The sequence below is a fragment of the Calypte anna genome, chromosome 13, assembly GCF_003957555.1.
Source record: "Calypte anna isolate BGI_N300 chromosome 13, bCalAnn1_v1.p, whole genome shotgun sequence".
Lineage (NCBI taxonomy): Eukaryota > Metazoa > Chordata > Aves > Apodiformes > Trochilidae > Calypte > Calypte anna.
Genome location: NC_044259.1, coordinates 14,409,223 through 14,425,253, shown reverse-complemented (window position 1 = coordinate 14,425,253; position 16,031 = coordinate 14,409,223). Strand labels below are relative to the sequence as shown.

Here is a 16,031-nt window from a genome sequence, read left to right as displayed (position 1 = left end):
TAAAGGTAAAAATACAGTATTTTGCTTTGTTCTCTAAACAGATCTACGTACAGTACACATTTTAGTGTGTTTTGTTGTTTTTTTTACAAATATAACTATTATTCTATTAGGCTATCTGTGTTCTCATCTGGCACTTAAGAACTGATCACAGGTCACCTTCTGGTTCTGCATGTTTTCCTCAGCTGATGCCTAAATGTAAAGTTCATCTTAGAGATGTCTCTTGTAAACAAACAGTACAGTCCGGTGGCTCCTAAGCTGTAAGGTGTGCTTTAAGTAGTTGAAATCATGTAGTTCAAGGTGAAAACCCAAGCAATCTGTTTGCACAGTCTGTTGCACAGACTCATCACTTTCCAGTCTTCAAAGTACAATCCAGGTACTTGTATTACTGCAGCCTTTAAAACAGTTTTAATCCCTTCCTCATCCTCTGTAAGACCAAACACACAAACCAATAATTTCTACAATTTTTCCTTTCTTTTTTTTTTTTTTTTTTTTCTTTTCTTCAGAACATTCTCAGTGGAACTGAAGCCTTTTCATATTGATTTCAGGGTGTGAAATGTCTGGGTTACATTCTTCATGATTTATCTCACCCTATGGCTTGCTGTTCGACCTCTGGAATCTGAGTGCTGAGTTTAGTTGCATCACTGCCCCTGGATGAATGTTGGTCTTTGAACTGAACACTTTAGTACAATATATATTATTTCTGGGTATTCCTGGGAAGTGAGACTCAGAGCATGATGAGTATTTCAGTACACTGTCACCTAAGGATAAGAGATGCTAGGTGTGTACAAAGAGACCATACCCATTAGGGACTAGCTAATATAGCTGGAAAAGGCAGAGAGGAGTTTTTGGCTGGGAATCTCTTCATCAGGTTCTACCAGAGGGTGAAAGGATGTCTTACCCACCAGTGCATTTATTCCAATACTGTCATCCAATCTAAAAGGTAGATGATCTCTACCTGCCACACTCTGACTTGGTCATTTCAGATTTCTCCTTTGCTCATTAGCTCATTAACCACAGTGCTGCTCAAAGTTATTTTCACGGATGCCTGTGTAAACATGAAAAGGAGAATACACACCCAAGGGTAGGAATTTTTAAAATCTTTCAAGGAATATGCTTGGCACATTTTTTTCTTCAGACTTCACTGAGCTCTGGTCAGCACAGTCTCCGTTGGTACGAATGAGCACAATTGCATTTTCTTCACTAGGGTAAGACAGGTGAAGATCTGGCTTTTTTGCCTTTCACTAGGAGTGCTGTCCCTCTGGTGCATCTATTTTGGATGGCAAAGGGCACATATTTTTACCAGTAAGTCACTTTTGTAGAATAAAAGATTTAACTGGTAACTCACCAAGAACAGGAGTAATGCAAAGTGCTCCTACCAGTACTTGCCAAGTAGCAAAAGTTGAGGGTCTGGTAGCCATCTTTTGCACGGTTTTTGCCCTCCTAAAATGCTGGTTGAGACTGAATAATGTTTAGAAAAACAGTTGCCTTTTTCTGTGTCCACCATCAAATGTCCTTATTTAAGTTCTTCCCAAATTTGTCACTCAGCTGCTGTATTAGTCTTGCCAGCTCACCAGTAGCTTGTGACTTTTCTTCTAAGAGTTCATACCGTAGACTAGAAATATCTTGCTTAATCTCTTTAAGTTCTCCTAAAAGGAAGGAAACATTCTTGTTAGGAATATTGAACCAAATAATCTCTATGGTTTTAAGACATGAGAAAATATTAATTCCAGTGTCCTTGGTCATGACTGTGTGTGGAGCATAATATGATGTTCCTGCCTTTATGCACTTAATATTTGATTTATAAGAAATAACCCAGCCTTGCAGCAGTGGTACTGACTGCTATAGCAGCTGTGTGTGGAAACTTCATAATTTTTCTCAAGCTTCTTCTCTCTCCACATATTGATCTCCCCCTACACAGGGCATTTGCAGGACAGCAGTTTAGAGGTTTTAAAAGAAGATTCTTTTCCATCTGAATGTGAATCCCTCATGACGCCATGGCCATACAAATCTTTAGCCTGTTCAAAAAGTCTTCGGGACAGGCACGGGCAGAATGGTCAGAAATTGCTTTAATTAGAGCCCAAGGTAAGGTTGGGAGTTGGCAATATCATGGATTTTGTAAAGCAAGGAGAGGCAGAACTATAGGGCAGAGCAGGACTAATTAAAGATGACTCCATGACATAGGTGTTCTGCTAAGGAAATTGAAGGACTGAGAATTTCCAGAGCATTAAGGTGTCTCAAAGTCATCACCTAGAGAGGTGATGCTCTCTCTCTGACTGGTCATGTCAACAGTGATAGCATTGCATGCTCTAATAACAAATCCACTTGCCTTCATTGACCTCATCATTTTCTCGGTCGACCTGAGCCTTCAGGACATAGCGCTTAATCAGACGCTTCATTATTTTCTGAAAAGAGAACAGGAACATTTAACATGAGCTTCCCAAAATTGCCTTAATTTTAGACTCATTATGAGCAATTCAAACACCTGATTTCACTACGGATAAAACCTGGCCTCAGAGGACACAAAGAGAATTTCTTATTTATTTCCCATTTATATTATATTCCTTTTAGGTTTATTTATTACTTTATGTTATGAACTTGGAACTACAAGAGTTGATTGACAGCCATTCCATAATGACCCCACATTTGAGGCACTTTAGGGTGATTTGGGGATTTGTTGAATGCACATGAATGCAGAATATATCCCAAAACCAGAAAGAAAACAGAAATGACCCAGTAACAAGCTAAGAAATGGGATCCAGAGCCTTTCTTTGTTATGTTGCTGTTTAACATATTAATAAAAAAATATCTTCCATTAGTGTCTTACTGTTTAACATATTAATAAAAAATACTTTAGAGGAAAAAGTGGTTAATTATTGATGCTAGCAAACTCACTGATGATGATGAACTAAATTTCTGACCCGAAGTTAGCAGAAAGACTCTGCCTTGTAATTAGGATTTTAGGAGAGAACATAAATTCAACAAAAGACAGAGAAAAGAGAGTTTGAATAGGAGTGAAGAGCTTGGCTTATTGAGAGAAGTTTCTTAGGGAAATGGCAGATTTTAAGGGACATGCATAGGAAAAAATATAGAGCCATGCAGACTTTAAAAATGGGAGATGATTGTTAGTAAGGAACAGTGGATATGGAAGGAGTAGAAGATGGCTATGGATACGAGCTTGCAATGTGATATTGTTCCAAAAATGCAGAAGTTACATCTAGCTAGAAGGAAAATAACTTTGGCAGACTTGGGCTACATGCTGGTTTCCAGCTGACGGTCTGAGTCATGGCCAGTTGGAAGACACCCATCAATGGGGAAAAAATCTCAACTACGATAAAGATAAAAAAAGATTGCTCCACCAGAGCCAATTATCTAGGTGCATCCTCTGCAAACACAGGAGAGCTCAATGAGCATCTAAGAACAGGTAAAGAAATGGCTTTAACTGACCAGATGGCCACTGCTAAGGGAAAAACCTCTCCCAGCATGATCTAACATTGTCTCTACTTTGAGTGTCACTGAAAAATGCTGCCAAGAGTGTTAAATAGGAATTAAGACATTTGTGCACCTGCTCTTTTGTCTTAGCAGCCAAATATGTGTTCTAGCTGTGTGGAAGGCATGTGAACATCAAAGAGGGATTCAGTAATTTGTATAGATCATGCAGTCATGGAATATGGGATGTCTAAGACTGTCCTGTTATCAAAGAGGCATCTGGCTAACCAGGAGTCATTAAAGCAACAGAGATGAGGCACAGAGCACGTACGGTGTGTTGAAGATGGCCAAGGTAGTAGAATCCAGAGGCAGGTAGGGTTGTCACCTGAGAAAACATAAATGAAGTAATGTTTGGGGAAAGTAGGGAAATCCTGGATCCAATAAGATACTATTTTTTTTTCAGAAAAGACAACAGAGGAAATTTAGACTAAAATAAGGAACCAGCACACAGCAAATGCTCTTAGTAACTATAAAAAATATGATAGTGTAGCATCTATCTACTCCAATTCCCTGACAGCTTGCATTTTTGATGGACACTACTCAAATGCTGTCCCATATCAACCACTATATATGATAGAACTCACAAGCTTAGGGTGGTTTAGTCTGTCAAATAAATGTGGCCAGATATGTCAACAGAAATTTTATATTAAAAATGTGACCACTTTTTAAGGAGAGTCTACTAATCTACTTACTAGATATTTCTGCCAATAGCTTTGGAAAGTAATTAATTTTTGCCTCAGTATTGCACTGAAGTTCCTAAGCCTTGCCTCTCCCCTTCTCCCCAGCTACAACGAGTGAAATACTCCCTTGGTAAAATAATCCTGATTCCTGCAGGGAAATGTTGAACAAAACTTACAGACAGCATCTTGGTAATGAATGCTAAATTTGAAACAATTAAAATACATCTGATTACTATGAAGTACTGTTCCCCCTTTCTCTGAAAGTTAATTGAAATTCTTCAGGTCTTAGAGAGCTTTTATGTTATTCAGCACTCAACTACTGAGTGTTGGTTTTAAAATGGTCTTAAGAGAACAGGTTTTATGAATAGGTCAGGCATTTGTAAATAGTAACTCTGCACTGAAGTAATTTTTTTTTTTTTAATGTATTTATTGGCACCATCTTCAAGCTCTGCATTTGCCATCAGCTGTCTGGACACATTCTGTACCTTCTAGGACAGAAAGAAATGAGAAGAAAAGGACACATTTGTGGCCAAGGTACTCAAATTAAAGAAATTTAAGACTCAATTTCTGGTTCAACCAAAGGATTTTTGGGTCTTGTAAATCCTGATGGACCTCAGTTCCTTGTCTAGTAAGTGGAAGCCAAGATTTGTTCCCACTTCACTATTTATAGTGGGAAAAACTTGTGAGCTCAGCACAGCACTGCAGCAATGCTCCATCTCAAAGTCTCAGCTCAAGAGGGTTTGATAAAGATAACATTCTCCCTGGACTGCTTTATTCCCAGATTAATGCAGCTGTGTGTTGCCTTATTCTTCCTGCTTTTCAGATTATTGCACTTTTAGATTCTGGATACTTTTGTTGTCCCTCAAGATCACTGTCTGTGTGTAGTCCAAGTACACAGACTGCAGATACATAACTCAATAAATACCACTAAGGAAAACAGTTCATGAAAGAAGCCACTGATTCAAAGGTTTTCCCAGCTGCAGAAGGAAGCTTCCTGGCCAGATTATGAAACTGTTCTTCATTATATTTAGATAATCAATACTATTACACTCTCCTTATATTATCTGGCAATTTCTTCCTGCCACAACTGAAACCTTCGAAGATCATTTGAAGACAAGAGTAGTGGGAACATTATTAAAGGAAAATAACAGGTAGTTATCTTTTTCTATCTACTTTTCATAGCTGACTTTGGCTTTTTTAACCTTGGAACTAGGGGTCTAATTTACCACAAACATTAGGTGGTCTCAGTTAGAAGTAATAGCTATAGGAAGAGAACAAGTCCAGCAGAGGCTCACACATCTCTCTGTTACCAGTGGGATTGAATAGATGGGGAAATGTCAGAAAGTCTGAAATGCCATTTTGAGTGGGACACAATCATCTCTCCCCTTTGTCTTTGATGGTACCAAGCCAACTAATTCCAGATGGCAGAATGAAAGTATCCCATCTCTGACTTCAATTTTTAGATACTCCTCCTATCCTGGCACAAAAGCCAGACTAATTTTTAAAACCAGAAATTTATTACTGGTCTGCTGCAGAGCCTAGGAGCCCAGGATTCTGGATGTTCTACCAACACAAGCCAAACCACTTCTAGAACTGCTGTTGCACATTTTAGCCAACTTAATTTTCCTCAACTCTCTTCCATGCCAGTTCCTTCATCCGTATCACTTGCCATCATATTCCTTTCCATCATAAGTTAAGAATTAAGGGAAAATCCAGTGGGAATTAAAGCCCTCTACACATTTCTTTACGGAGAGAGTGATCAGACATTGGAATGGGCTGCCCAGGGAAGTAGTGGATTCTCCATCCCTGGAGATATTTCAAAAAAGACTGGATGTGGCACTCAGTGCCATGGTCTAGCAACCGCAACGGTGGTTCAAGGGTTGGACTCGATGATCTCTGAGGTCCCTTCCAACCCAGCCAATTCTATGATTCTATGATTCTATGATTTGCACAAGAAAGGATGCATCTGCTGACAGAAACACTCTGGCTGAGACAGACAGCCTGGGATGCCCAGTGCCTCAGGGATTTCTGAACTGTACCACATTGCAGGTTAAGCTCAGAAGGAGAAGTCACTGCCAGGGAAAAAAAAAAACCATGCAAATGGAGAAGCAAAGGCTGAGGAGATGACAGTGTTGTGACAAATGAAATGCTGTCGAGGTAAAACTGAAGGGTTAAAGCTTGAAGATTTTGGTATTAAATTCAATACCCTTGAGTGGAACTAATTAGAGTGAGAGCCCAATCTGGCACATCACAGGATGGTAGAGACTGGAAGAAAGGAAATGTGACCCTTGCAGGGCAGAGCTGTCCCCTGACAGATCTCTCCCATGTTCCTGCTTTCATGCTGGGATTACCTGGTATCTCGTGGGCTTGTTATAAGCGTTCTTCCCCGAAAAGATTTCTGTATTTCGAGTGTTAGTGTGAAAACGAACTTTCTGAAATTAGAAAACATTGTGATACAATTAAATCAATGATAGTTTCTTGTAACCAGACAGTCCCAAACTAAACAGTAGGAAATGGTTCAGTGTAGGAGCAAAATAAAAGCCTGGATATTCTGGCCTCAAAAGTAACTTTTTGAAAGACACAAAAAGATTAAAAACTAACAAATTACCGGAAAAAAAAAAAAAGTAATCTAAATTATCTATACAAAAACATTGTATTCTCACACAAGAACTAGAAAAGAAGGTGCTAAGAGGCACAAAAATACATTATTATAAACTAGGAACACTTCACCCTAGTGATGTTCTGCATGCTGCTGTAGATGATTTCCATGGGTTAAATAATTTTCTCTAATTTCTCTGGCATTTTCCCAAGGGGGAACAAAGCTAATTCTGTTAGGAGGGGTCTGAATGCTACACATACTCCTGCATCTTGCTTTCTCTTGCCAAGAGCCACTAGGGCTGAGGAAAGCACATCGTGTCTAGCCAGTATTTTCAGAGCAAATGTCTGTTTTAAATGACCAAAAGGGCTGTGATTGAGGCAGAATCTACCCATTAGATGGCCATTAGTGTCCATATATCACTAGACAGATACAGACTGGGAGGTTAATTATAGCTTTAGGTATTTAGGAAGTGTTATTAAGTCCCTCTTGAAAACTTGTCCCCAAACCTGGAATGTCAGTAAATGTAATGACAACTAAATACATTTGGAACTCATTTAAAGGCAGGTGGATGTTTTGAAAAGGCATAAAGACTGCTGGGTAGAGAGTCAGACAAGTTGGGAGCCTGTTAGTGCCTCTGCTTCTGCTCTTTGTCTCTGGCCTTGTTTATTTGCCTTGGGAAGCTCCCTTATAAAAGTGGCTGCTTTGATAAAAGTTGCTTTTGCCCTGGTGTCCTGAGAGGACCTAGCACTACGAGGCCACAGGGACCCTCTAGCTGCAATACAATACAAATAGCACACAAAGATGAGGCTGAATAACACTGTGCTGTCCTTCATCTATCTGTGGGCCATCCAACCCATCTCCAGAAGGCCTCTGGCATGGATTCTTTCTACAAAACAGCTGAAAAAAAGAAGATACAACTTACCCGTTGTTTGGAATTCAGCATCCCCATCTCCAGATCATTTTCACAGTTTTTGGCCTTCGATTTGCAGAGTTTTATGAGGCACATTTTTATTCTCAGTATGAGATAATAAAATGATTTAGGGCTTGGCACTAGATTAAAAGGAGCAGGTAAAGTCCTTCCTTCATCAAAGTAGGATAGCCAGAGCTTGGCACGTGCAAACTTCCACTCCACATCTGCATCCTCCTTGGGAAGGGAGGAGAAAAATACCAAACAAGCAAATAAACAAACCCCAAAACAAACCAAAATGCATAATCAGCAAATAGAAAGGAATTTAGCTATGACAGGGACAACTATAGTGTTAGGGTTTAACTAGAATCAGATTCTGTTTGCCAAACTAAGACCCCGGCACACAGTAGAGAACAGGGAAAAAACCTGGGTGAAATATCACTTTTTCATAAGCAAACAATGCAGCTGAGGATAAGTTCTCATAACCAACACAGGGAGTAAAAACATCACTAACCACTTTCATTAAATACATATAAAGGAAATTTAGTTTACTCACAGATAATGATTAAACACAATGAAGCTGAAGTTGTTGTATAAATGAGTCATTGCTAATTATTAATTTAGTCATAATTTGAGGAAAGGCAAAGCCTTAGCTCTTACCCAGTACAAGATCAGCAGCTCTTGCTAACAGAATATTCAGCTAACCTTGCAAATAGAATAAGCTGCAGCTTCCTTGTTTTTTTAACATTTTCATTATCAGCAATAATTAAGTGCATTGAGTTTGTAATCTAATTTGTTATCTTACCTCAATTTCCTGATAGGAGCTGTTGATCATGGCTATTAGCATATTAAGCAGCACCACCACCATGGTCACATTATATACTCCATAGAGTACATATCCAATATTCTCAATGAATTTATGATCATACTTCAGCACCACAGAGATCACTTCAGATAAGCCAAATATTGACCAAAATAAGGTTTTAAAACTTTCTTCTACCCTAAAAACAAAGCAAAGAATCACTTTATTGACTTGATACCAAGTTAACCAGACAAAATACTACTAATAATAAGAGTGGGGAGACAACAATATAAATCTGATGCCTGGGGCACAGTCACTGTAAGCCACTGTCCATCACCCAGGGAGGTACCAAACTGTATTTTCTGATTTAACAAAGAAGTGTTATTCCTCATGAATACCTATAAAGTTACAGTGTCCCCTTATTTGCTATTTATTTTCTTCTCAGGTAGACTGCTTGTCACTTCCATTTTGTGTCCCTATTAAGGATTTCTTCCTGGGCAATGTGCAGTTTGAAAACTTTTCTGCAGGGTTGTTTTACTTCTACTCACTCACTCTTTTCTCATCCAGAGAAGACAGACAGAGATTGTCTGGGAAAAGGAAGAAGGAACTTCATTTGACCTTCTTACATGCAGCTTCCAGAGTAGGAGAGAAACATTCCTTCTTACCAAGAAGTGACTGGGAAGTTCTGATTTGTGGCATTAATATAAAGACCACAGATTGCAAGTATAGACAGACCTTAGTCTGATTTTTCTTTTCCATCCTGCTCTGGGACTGCAAACAAGTTGGACACCAAAGATTTTGTAGACAAAATCTGAAATTAAGGAATGGTAAGTGTTGCAAAGAGATGTTTTGATTATTACTCTGCTTGCAAGTAGAAAGGAACTAGAGATAACAGGGTTGAAAGAGGAAAAAAAAAAAAAGAGGAGGATAAATCCACGACAAAGAGAAGTGGGGCTGGAAAGGAAGCAGCTGGACTGAGGGGGCAAAAGGAGAATCTGGTCCAGAGGAGTCAAAGCTGTACCAGGCAGAAGGGGAACATCCACAGCTGGAAAGGAAGGAAGGGAGACAAGGGGTGTTGGTAAATTTTGGAGGCAGTTTGCTAAATTTTTAGTTTAGAAACAATTTTGCATTTGCTGAACAATCCTTAGCATGCTGGCAGTTAATTACCTTCCCCTCCCACTGCCTGCTAGGAGGTAAAGGCCTTCTAAGGAAACGATGCCACTGACAAATTATTTTGATAATTTTTTTTTAATTAAGATGGTGGGCTAATCCTGCTAAATCTGTTTATTAAAACAGATCATAAGCACAAAGTGTAGCACACCCGAAGGGAACAATCAGCTTTATACCAACTCCAGTGTCAATTACACCATGCCTAAAAGCAAAAGAAATTCATTTCAACCTTAGTTTCAGAGCACTGAGCAATCCCTTTCTGCCACAGCAAACTGGTATTTATCTCCCATCACAACTTATGATGTTCCATATTCCACTTACAAGTAGTAGTAAGGCTGTAGTAAGTACTTTGCCAACATTCTCAGCCAACATAACTGCATTGACTCATGGGATGAGTTATGACTGTGGGGCTAACAAGTGCCACCTCTTTTCTACCTGCTGTGACTTTCCTGTCACTGTCCTCATCTGCATGCTCAGGAGAGCTGGCATTACCATGTCAGACATTCTGCATTTTTATGGTAGCAATCTGGCCGAGTGCTTATTCTAGTAAATGTTGTTCTTCACAGTTAAAGACCACAAAAAACACCAAAAATCTCTGTCTCTGAAAACCACCACCTAAGTCAGTTGTCAGACTAATAAAAGCCCCGACCTCCAGCCTTGATCCCAGCTGCACTCTGCTATTAACCTTCCTCTTAATTTGGAAAGTTTCTCTTAGTTTGCCACCCTGCAGGCAGATTTTAATACAACGTGTCAGCTCTGCTCTTTTTCCCCAGCTTGAGCACTAACTTTTGTTCTGGAGTGCTGTCAGATTTGCCTGGAAAAGTTAATTAAGGCCCTGACTGCCCTGAGCACTGCAGAGGAGGCAGGCAAGGCTCAGGACACCAGGAAAAGTCCATAGCTCTTATTCCCAGTGTCAGGTAAGGGACCAGGGCACATGGCTATGGGACAGGGGAGGGAGGTGGTGTGAATAGTGAACCTGACCTGTAGAACCCTAAAATGGTGCTTGGCAGATATAGTTACAGCCAGTCCCCAGGCAGATCTAGTTCCTCCTCAAAAAAAAAAAATAATTTCTAAGGAGACCTTGTATTTGTCCAGCCCTACCAGGCTTGACCCTCTTTCTCTCTTCCTTTTCAACTGCTGCCAAACTGCACAAGATTTGGCACAGGTCATCAAGAACATCAGTTGTTTCTTAATTTTTTTATTTATTTTCCCCAGAACATCTCACTCAACCATGAGATGAGGATATTTGGAGCCAGGTTCTCAAAGATTCCAAAATGCTGATGCATCTCACTGTTGCCAGCTAAGCAATTTACCCCCTTCCTGCAAGGTCAGCAGGAGTTTTATCCTTCTCAAAGGCAGGCAAATGAAACAGGGGAGGAAGACAGGAGTCCTGCCCAGCCTGGCAGCTCCTGACAGCAGGAGGATCTGGCCATGGCAGATTGATTGATGCTCCTTATAGAGCTGGGGACCTGCACTCTCTCCTGACTCTGACCAGACTGTTGCAGTGGTGAGAGAGCAAAGAGATTTATTTGTTTAACATTGTCATGTTAAACACAGATTTTTGTATCAAAGAAGAGAATAGACCATAGGCAAACATCTAGTTGCAGATTTCCTCACTTTTGTAAACAGCAGCATGCTGTTCATCCAAAAAGATCATGTCAGGGCTATGATTTCGTGTTAGTCTGTTATCCACCACTTTAAGAAAGCTCCAGGCATCCTTCAGCTGAGTTATTTCCTTAGATTGATTGGTTGAGATATAAGACTGCCAAAAACAGCAATGCAGTCAATGTAATATCAACAAATAAATAAATAAAAAATCAGATTTTGACAAAGCAAAATGAGGAAAAAAAGTCTTCAGACATCAAAGTCACACTGAACAGTGAGTCACATCTCCCCTTGGGCAGAGGGAAGCAGAAACCTTGCCTTGGAGCCTTCAGCCTGGTTTGTGATGCAGAAAGCAAGAGGAAGGCAATCAGTCCTGCCTCCATTTTTATTTTGTTTGCATAGCATGTGCTTAATTCCAGGCTGCTTCAAGAGCTGTGTTCTGTACACAGCATACACCAAACAGATAAACAGAGTTGGGGTGGGTTGCAACCGTGGTGGAAATGGGATACTTTTCAGTGTTGAAGAACTTCCAAAGTTTTTCTGAAGTGTATTTTGAAAGTATATCTAGATAAATATCTCTATATTTAAGTGCATGAAGTTAATTTGTCCACTGAGTGAAGGAATTAATCCACTGCAGCTTTATTTCCTTTGCACCAAGAACATTAAAATGAAGGAAATGGCAGAAACTTTGCATGGTAACTCAGTTCAGAGGCCACAAGGGCATTCTGTGCTTGCTCTCTAGATGGCAACACAAGCAGAAGAGAGCACAGGATTAATCTTCAATACTAAAACCTTCCTTCTCATCACAAATAATGGCAGCAGGAGCTCACCACCTTCAGCAAGGTCCACAAGCAACTCAAAAAACAAAGAAGGAAACATAGCTCAAGGTAGTAGCTGCCCATCTGCCAATATAACCTTGTCATTAGTTTATTAAAATTATCTGGGACTGTATAGCTGAGAGTTGAAAGAAATGTCTGGGAAGGATTTTCTGGATGAATGTTAATCTCTCCCCTTTGTTTCCTATGATGAAAAGACTAATTGTCACTGATCAGCATTTAACACTCCTGGGTGTTTAAATAATCAGCAGGAAGTCAGTCTGGTTTAAATCTCTTCCAAATTTGCTTCAAAACGACATGAAATCTCTCCAGCACAAGTAGTCACCAGGCTGAAGTTAAGGAGAAAGATCACTGCCCTCTGTAAAGCCTCTTCCCAATCCCTGGGGCATTTCAGGAATCTTGACTCAAATGAGCAGTCATCATTTTAGTCAATGTTTGCTCATTATTGCCAACAAAAGATAGTAACTACTGAAGATCCACTGAGGAAATGAGTGCTAATGAGGGAGTCCCTGCATCAGAGACTGGAATTTGTCAGGAACCTGCCTGGGGGGTACCAGAGCTGAGGGTTACAGTGCCACCAGGCAATCAAGGATGATATTGACTCAACTTTTCATTAACTCTTGTGCTTCAAGGACACCTCCTCTTCAAATAAGAAGCAAGTCACATCCCAGACCTGCAATTATCTTCTACATTATTATGAAGTACAGATAAAAGCAATTGCATTTGTCTTCATAAATCCCTCCCTTAAAATGTATCCTGAGGTTAGGGGAGAGTTCTAGAAGGCAACTTTGGCTCAATTAGAAAAAAACAAACATTAAGTTACAAGGTCCATGTTGGACATGAGGGTGATGTGATGAAACTGGCCCCTGGGAGGCAGCAGCCTTTTGCAGGACAGCAATGATGCTGGAAAGGTCATTTCTCCTAGAGAAGCTCCAAGCTAAGCCCCCATCATGGCGTGTGACAAGTTAGAGAAGTGACACATCAGGTGCCAGCTGCTGTCTGCTCTGCATCTGGGGAACACTGTGGAATCGGGCAATACAACTGGGTCATGGCAAGGGGAGAACATTATGCCAAGCTTCCTCTCCCCTCACAGATGGGTATGAGGGAAGGAAGGTCCCCACCATGTCCCTAAGGTAATCAGAGATGTTTTTTTGGGACATAAATCTGACTGCCATGGTGCCACATGGCAGTGCAAGGGAGGAGACTGTCCTGTGGCTGCATGGGGCATGTCCCTCAGACACAGCAAGGTACCAGGATGTCCCCTCCTCTGAAAGCTCCTCCAGGGCAGCATCCTGGCTCTGCAGATGTGTGCCTGATGGGCACAGCTGTCCTAAACCAGACCTCACAGAAGCAAAATACTCCCTTATTTTATGTACATTTCAGTTTGCAGTTTTCAGAGTTATAATCCTAGATCTAACCTCTTCTCCATTGCTTCTCTTGACTCATTGCAAAAAGCACCTCCCAAAACATTTTCCTGATCTGTTCTTTTGACTTCCAGAAATAACCATTTCTGAACTAAACATCTCCCTGTGCTGAGCTGCCTGCCAACGCTGGAGGCTGTGCTAAAAGTTACCCTGGCAAAGTTTGGATGGGATTTCCCCAGGCAGATGGAGTAGAACCTTGCAGCAGGAAGGGAGCAGAGTGGGTTGAGCCCTGTAAGGAGGAGCTGTTTTTCCATAGGTACTCACGTTGTAAACGCGGGGTTGTATTTTGCACCAAGGTAGTACGAGTAAAGGTTGAACATCCCGATCATGAAGGCCAGGAACACCATGATGAAGATGACCATGAACTTGAAGATATCCTTCACAGTCCTCCCCAAACTGATCTGCAGGGGACCGAAGCTTTCGTTGGCTGGAAGAATGTAAGCAATGCGGGAGAAGCTGAGTACCACAGCTATTGCATACAGTCCTTCTGAAATGATCTGAGGGTCCGAGGGAAGCCACTTGTTCCTGGCTAAAACAATACATGTACACTGGGTATTAGTACTGCAAAGTGTTAGATGGTAATGATAATGCTGAAAATAAATGACCTCTTTTATATGACTGAATCTCAGGTTTGTCCCGGAGTTAAATTTAAAAAAAAAAATGTTTGGGACAAACAGACACTGAAATCCTCAGCATGCTGTACACATGTGGGTCAGAAGAACTGGATTTTTCACATGGTAAAGATGAGAAATGAGCAAGCCATTGGGATTAACCAAAGTCAGACTGCAAATTAAACATGGCTTCAAACAAATTCCACATTTTCTCTTTCCTTGTTGAGCATCATCTGTGCTGTGCCTTTTCCATCTGAAGCTCTTGAGATGGAGAACCAAAACCAAAACACAGTGGAGTTTGGATAAATGGCACTGTGTCAATATTTGTAAAGAAAACATTAGGGAGACTGGGACCTCAACTCCTACCATTGGATGAGAAAGTCAGGATCTGTTTGGATCAAGTAGATCTAGCCATCAAGTTTATAATTTTCATGTTATCTTTAAATTAAAACCAATTCCTTCAATCTAGTCACTCTATCGTTTTCACTTTAAAACTCTTCTTGTTGCTGCCACACAGGCACCACTTATTTAATCTATGGAAAATATGAACATTTGTATCAATATAGTTTATAAGTGTCTTTGCACCAATTGATGAAAAGATTGTGACTCTGAGATAAGGCATGTGATATCTTTAAGGACACAGCAGTAAACTAGAGGCATTCAATGAAACCAGGCCCACCACCCTGGGGTGCAAAGCTCTATTCATTTGTAATAGCATGAAAAACCATTTCAGCCATCAAAAATAATGTTGTCAAGGCTACAAGCTTTCATTTCCAAATGTTAGGGCTCATAGATGACATAAGCTCCCCAAAATAAAGGTTTTCCTCTTGGAAGAGCAGCAGCTTAGTGGTGTAATTTGTGTTTGTATTGCTTACATACAAGTGCTGGATTTAACAGGGATGCAGAGTGCACCAGCAGCTCCAGATCTTGTTTGTTCCAACATCTCTCCACTGCCAGATTTGGAAAACCAAACAGGTTAATTCATCTGTAATTCAATTTATATTCTGCTTACTTCCAATTTCTGATTATTCTTTGCTCAAGCTATTTTGCCAGGATGTGCTTGAGCTGAATGTACCCTTAACACAAGATCAGAGCCTGAATGAGGCTCAGATCTCAATTCCTTTCTGACTGTTTAGGAAGATGGCTGGAAGGGGTAGATCTGAGAAGAATAATTTGGTTTAACCAGACAAAAAATGACACAAATATCTCAAAAAGAAAGCTGCTTTCAGCACTAGCTCAAAAGAACAGGAAGTATTAAATTGCAAAAAGCATCTTACCATAAGTAAAGTAAGCAACCTCAGGGGGGAGGGTGACATTATTGAGGTCATCATCCTGAACGTACTGATCTACATACTGTTGTGCTTCAGTTGCTTTGAGAAAAGCCATGAACCTGGCTGTGAATGATGCCACGAAGATGGACAACATCCCAAAGTCCAGGAGGTTCCAGAGATGCACCACATATTCGCGTGGACCCTCTTCCCAAATCTCCTTGCACTCTGACCAGATCATGCCTGTGGAAAAGCCAGAGGACATTTAAGCACTAAACACAGAAGGTGCTTTTTGTATTCAGACCTGTTTCCTGGGTAAGAGTGGCTTCTAAGACCAAGACAAGTAACTGTTCAATTAAACTGAGTTTCTTCTCTTAAAAATTCTTAAAACCTCAAAATTTCTATGTCCTTTTGTGCATGTGAGATAGAAATTCCAAGATTTCACTATCTGAGTCAAGGATAAAGTAAATTTCTGGTGATGTCAGAAGCACAGTTCAGAAATACTGAAGACATCAGAAAATCCTTCTGTTGATCTGTTTGGAAAAAAAAAATGTAGATTTCCTCTCTTGTCCTTTAAGTCTCCTTGGGGAGACTAAATGGGGCCATTGAAGGTGGCATTGTTTGCTCTGTTGATGTTTTCCTC

At 40.4% G+C, this 16,031-nt stretch overlaps 1 protein-coding gene across 1 annotated transcript in view; it reads right to left on the bottom strand.

The window, feature by feature from the left end:
• Positions 1-1,503: 1,503 nt before the first annotated feature.
• Positions 1,504-16,031, bottom strand: part of TRPC7 (transient receptor potential cation channel subfamily C member 7) — a 46,543-nt gene continuing 32,015 nt past the window's right edge. Inside the window, exons 5-12 of the mRNA XM_030459123.1 lie at positions 15,398-15,631; positions 13,774-14,038; positions 8,478-8,673; positions 7,688-7,909; positions 6,518-6,598; positions 3,758-3,811; positions 2,327-2,402; positions 1,504-1,646 (exon numbers count right to left, since the gene is read on the bottom strand). Of these exons, the coding sequence (XP_030314983.1) occupies positions 1,504-1,646; positions 2,327-2,402; positions 3,758-3,811; positions 6,518-6,598; positions 7,688-7,909; positions 8,478-8,673; positions 13,774-14,038; positions 15,398-15,631 (1,271 nt within the window). The remainder of the gene's footprint in view (positions 1,647-2,326; positions 2,403-3,757; positions 3,812-6,517; positions 6,599-7,687; positions 7,910-8,477; positions 8,674-13,773; positions 14,039-15,397; positions 15,632-16,031) is intronic.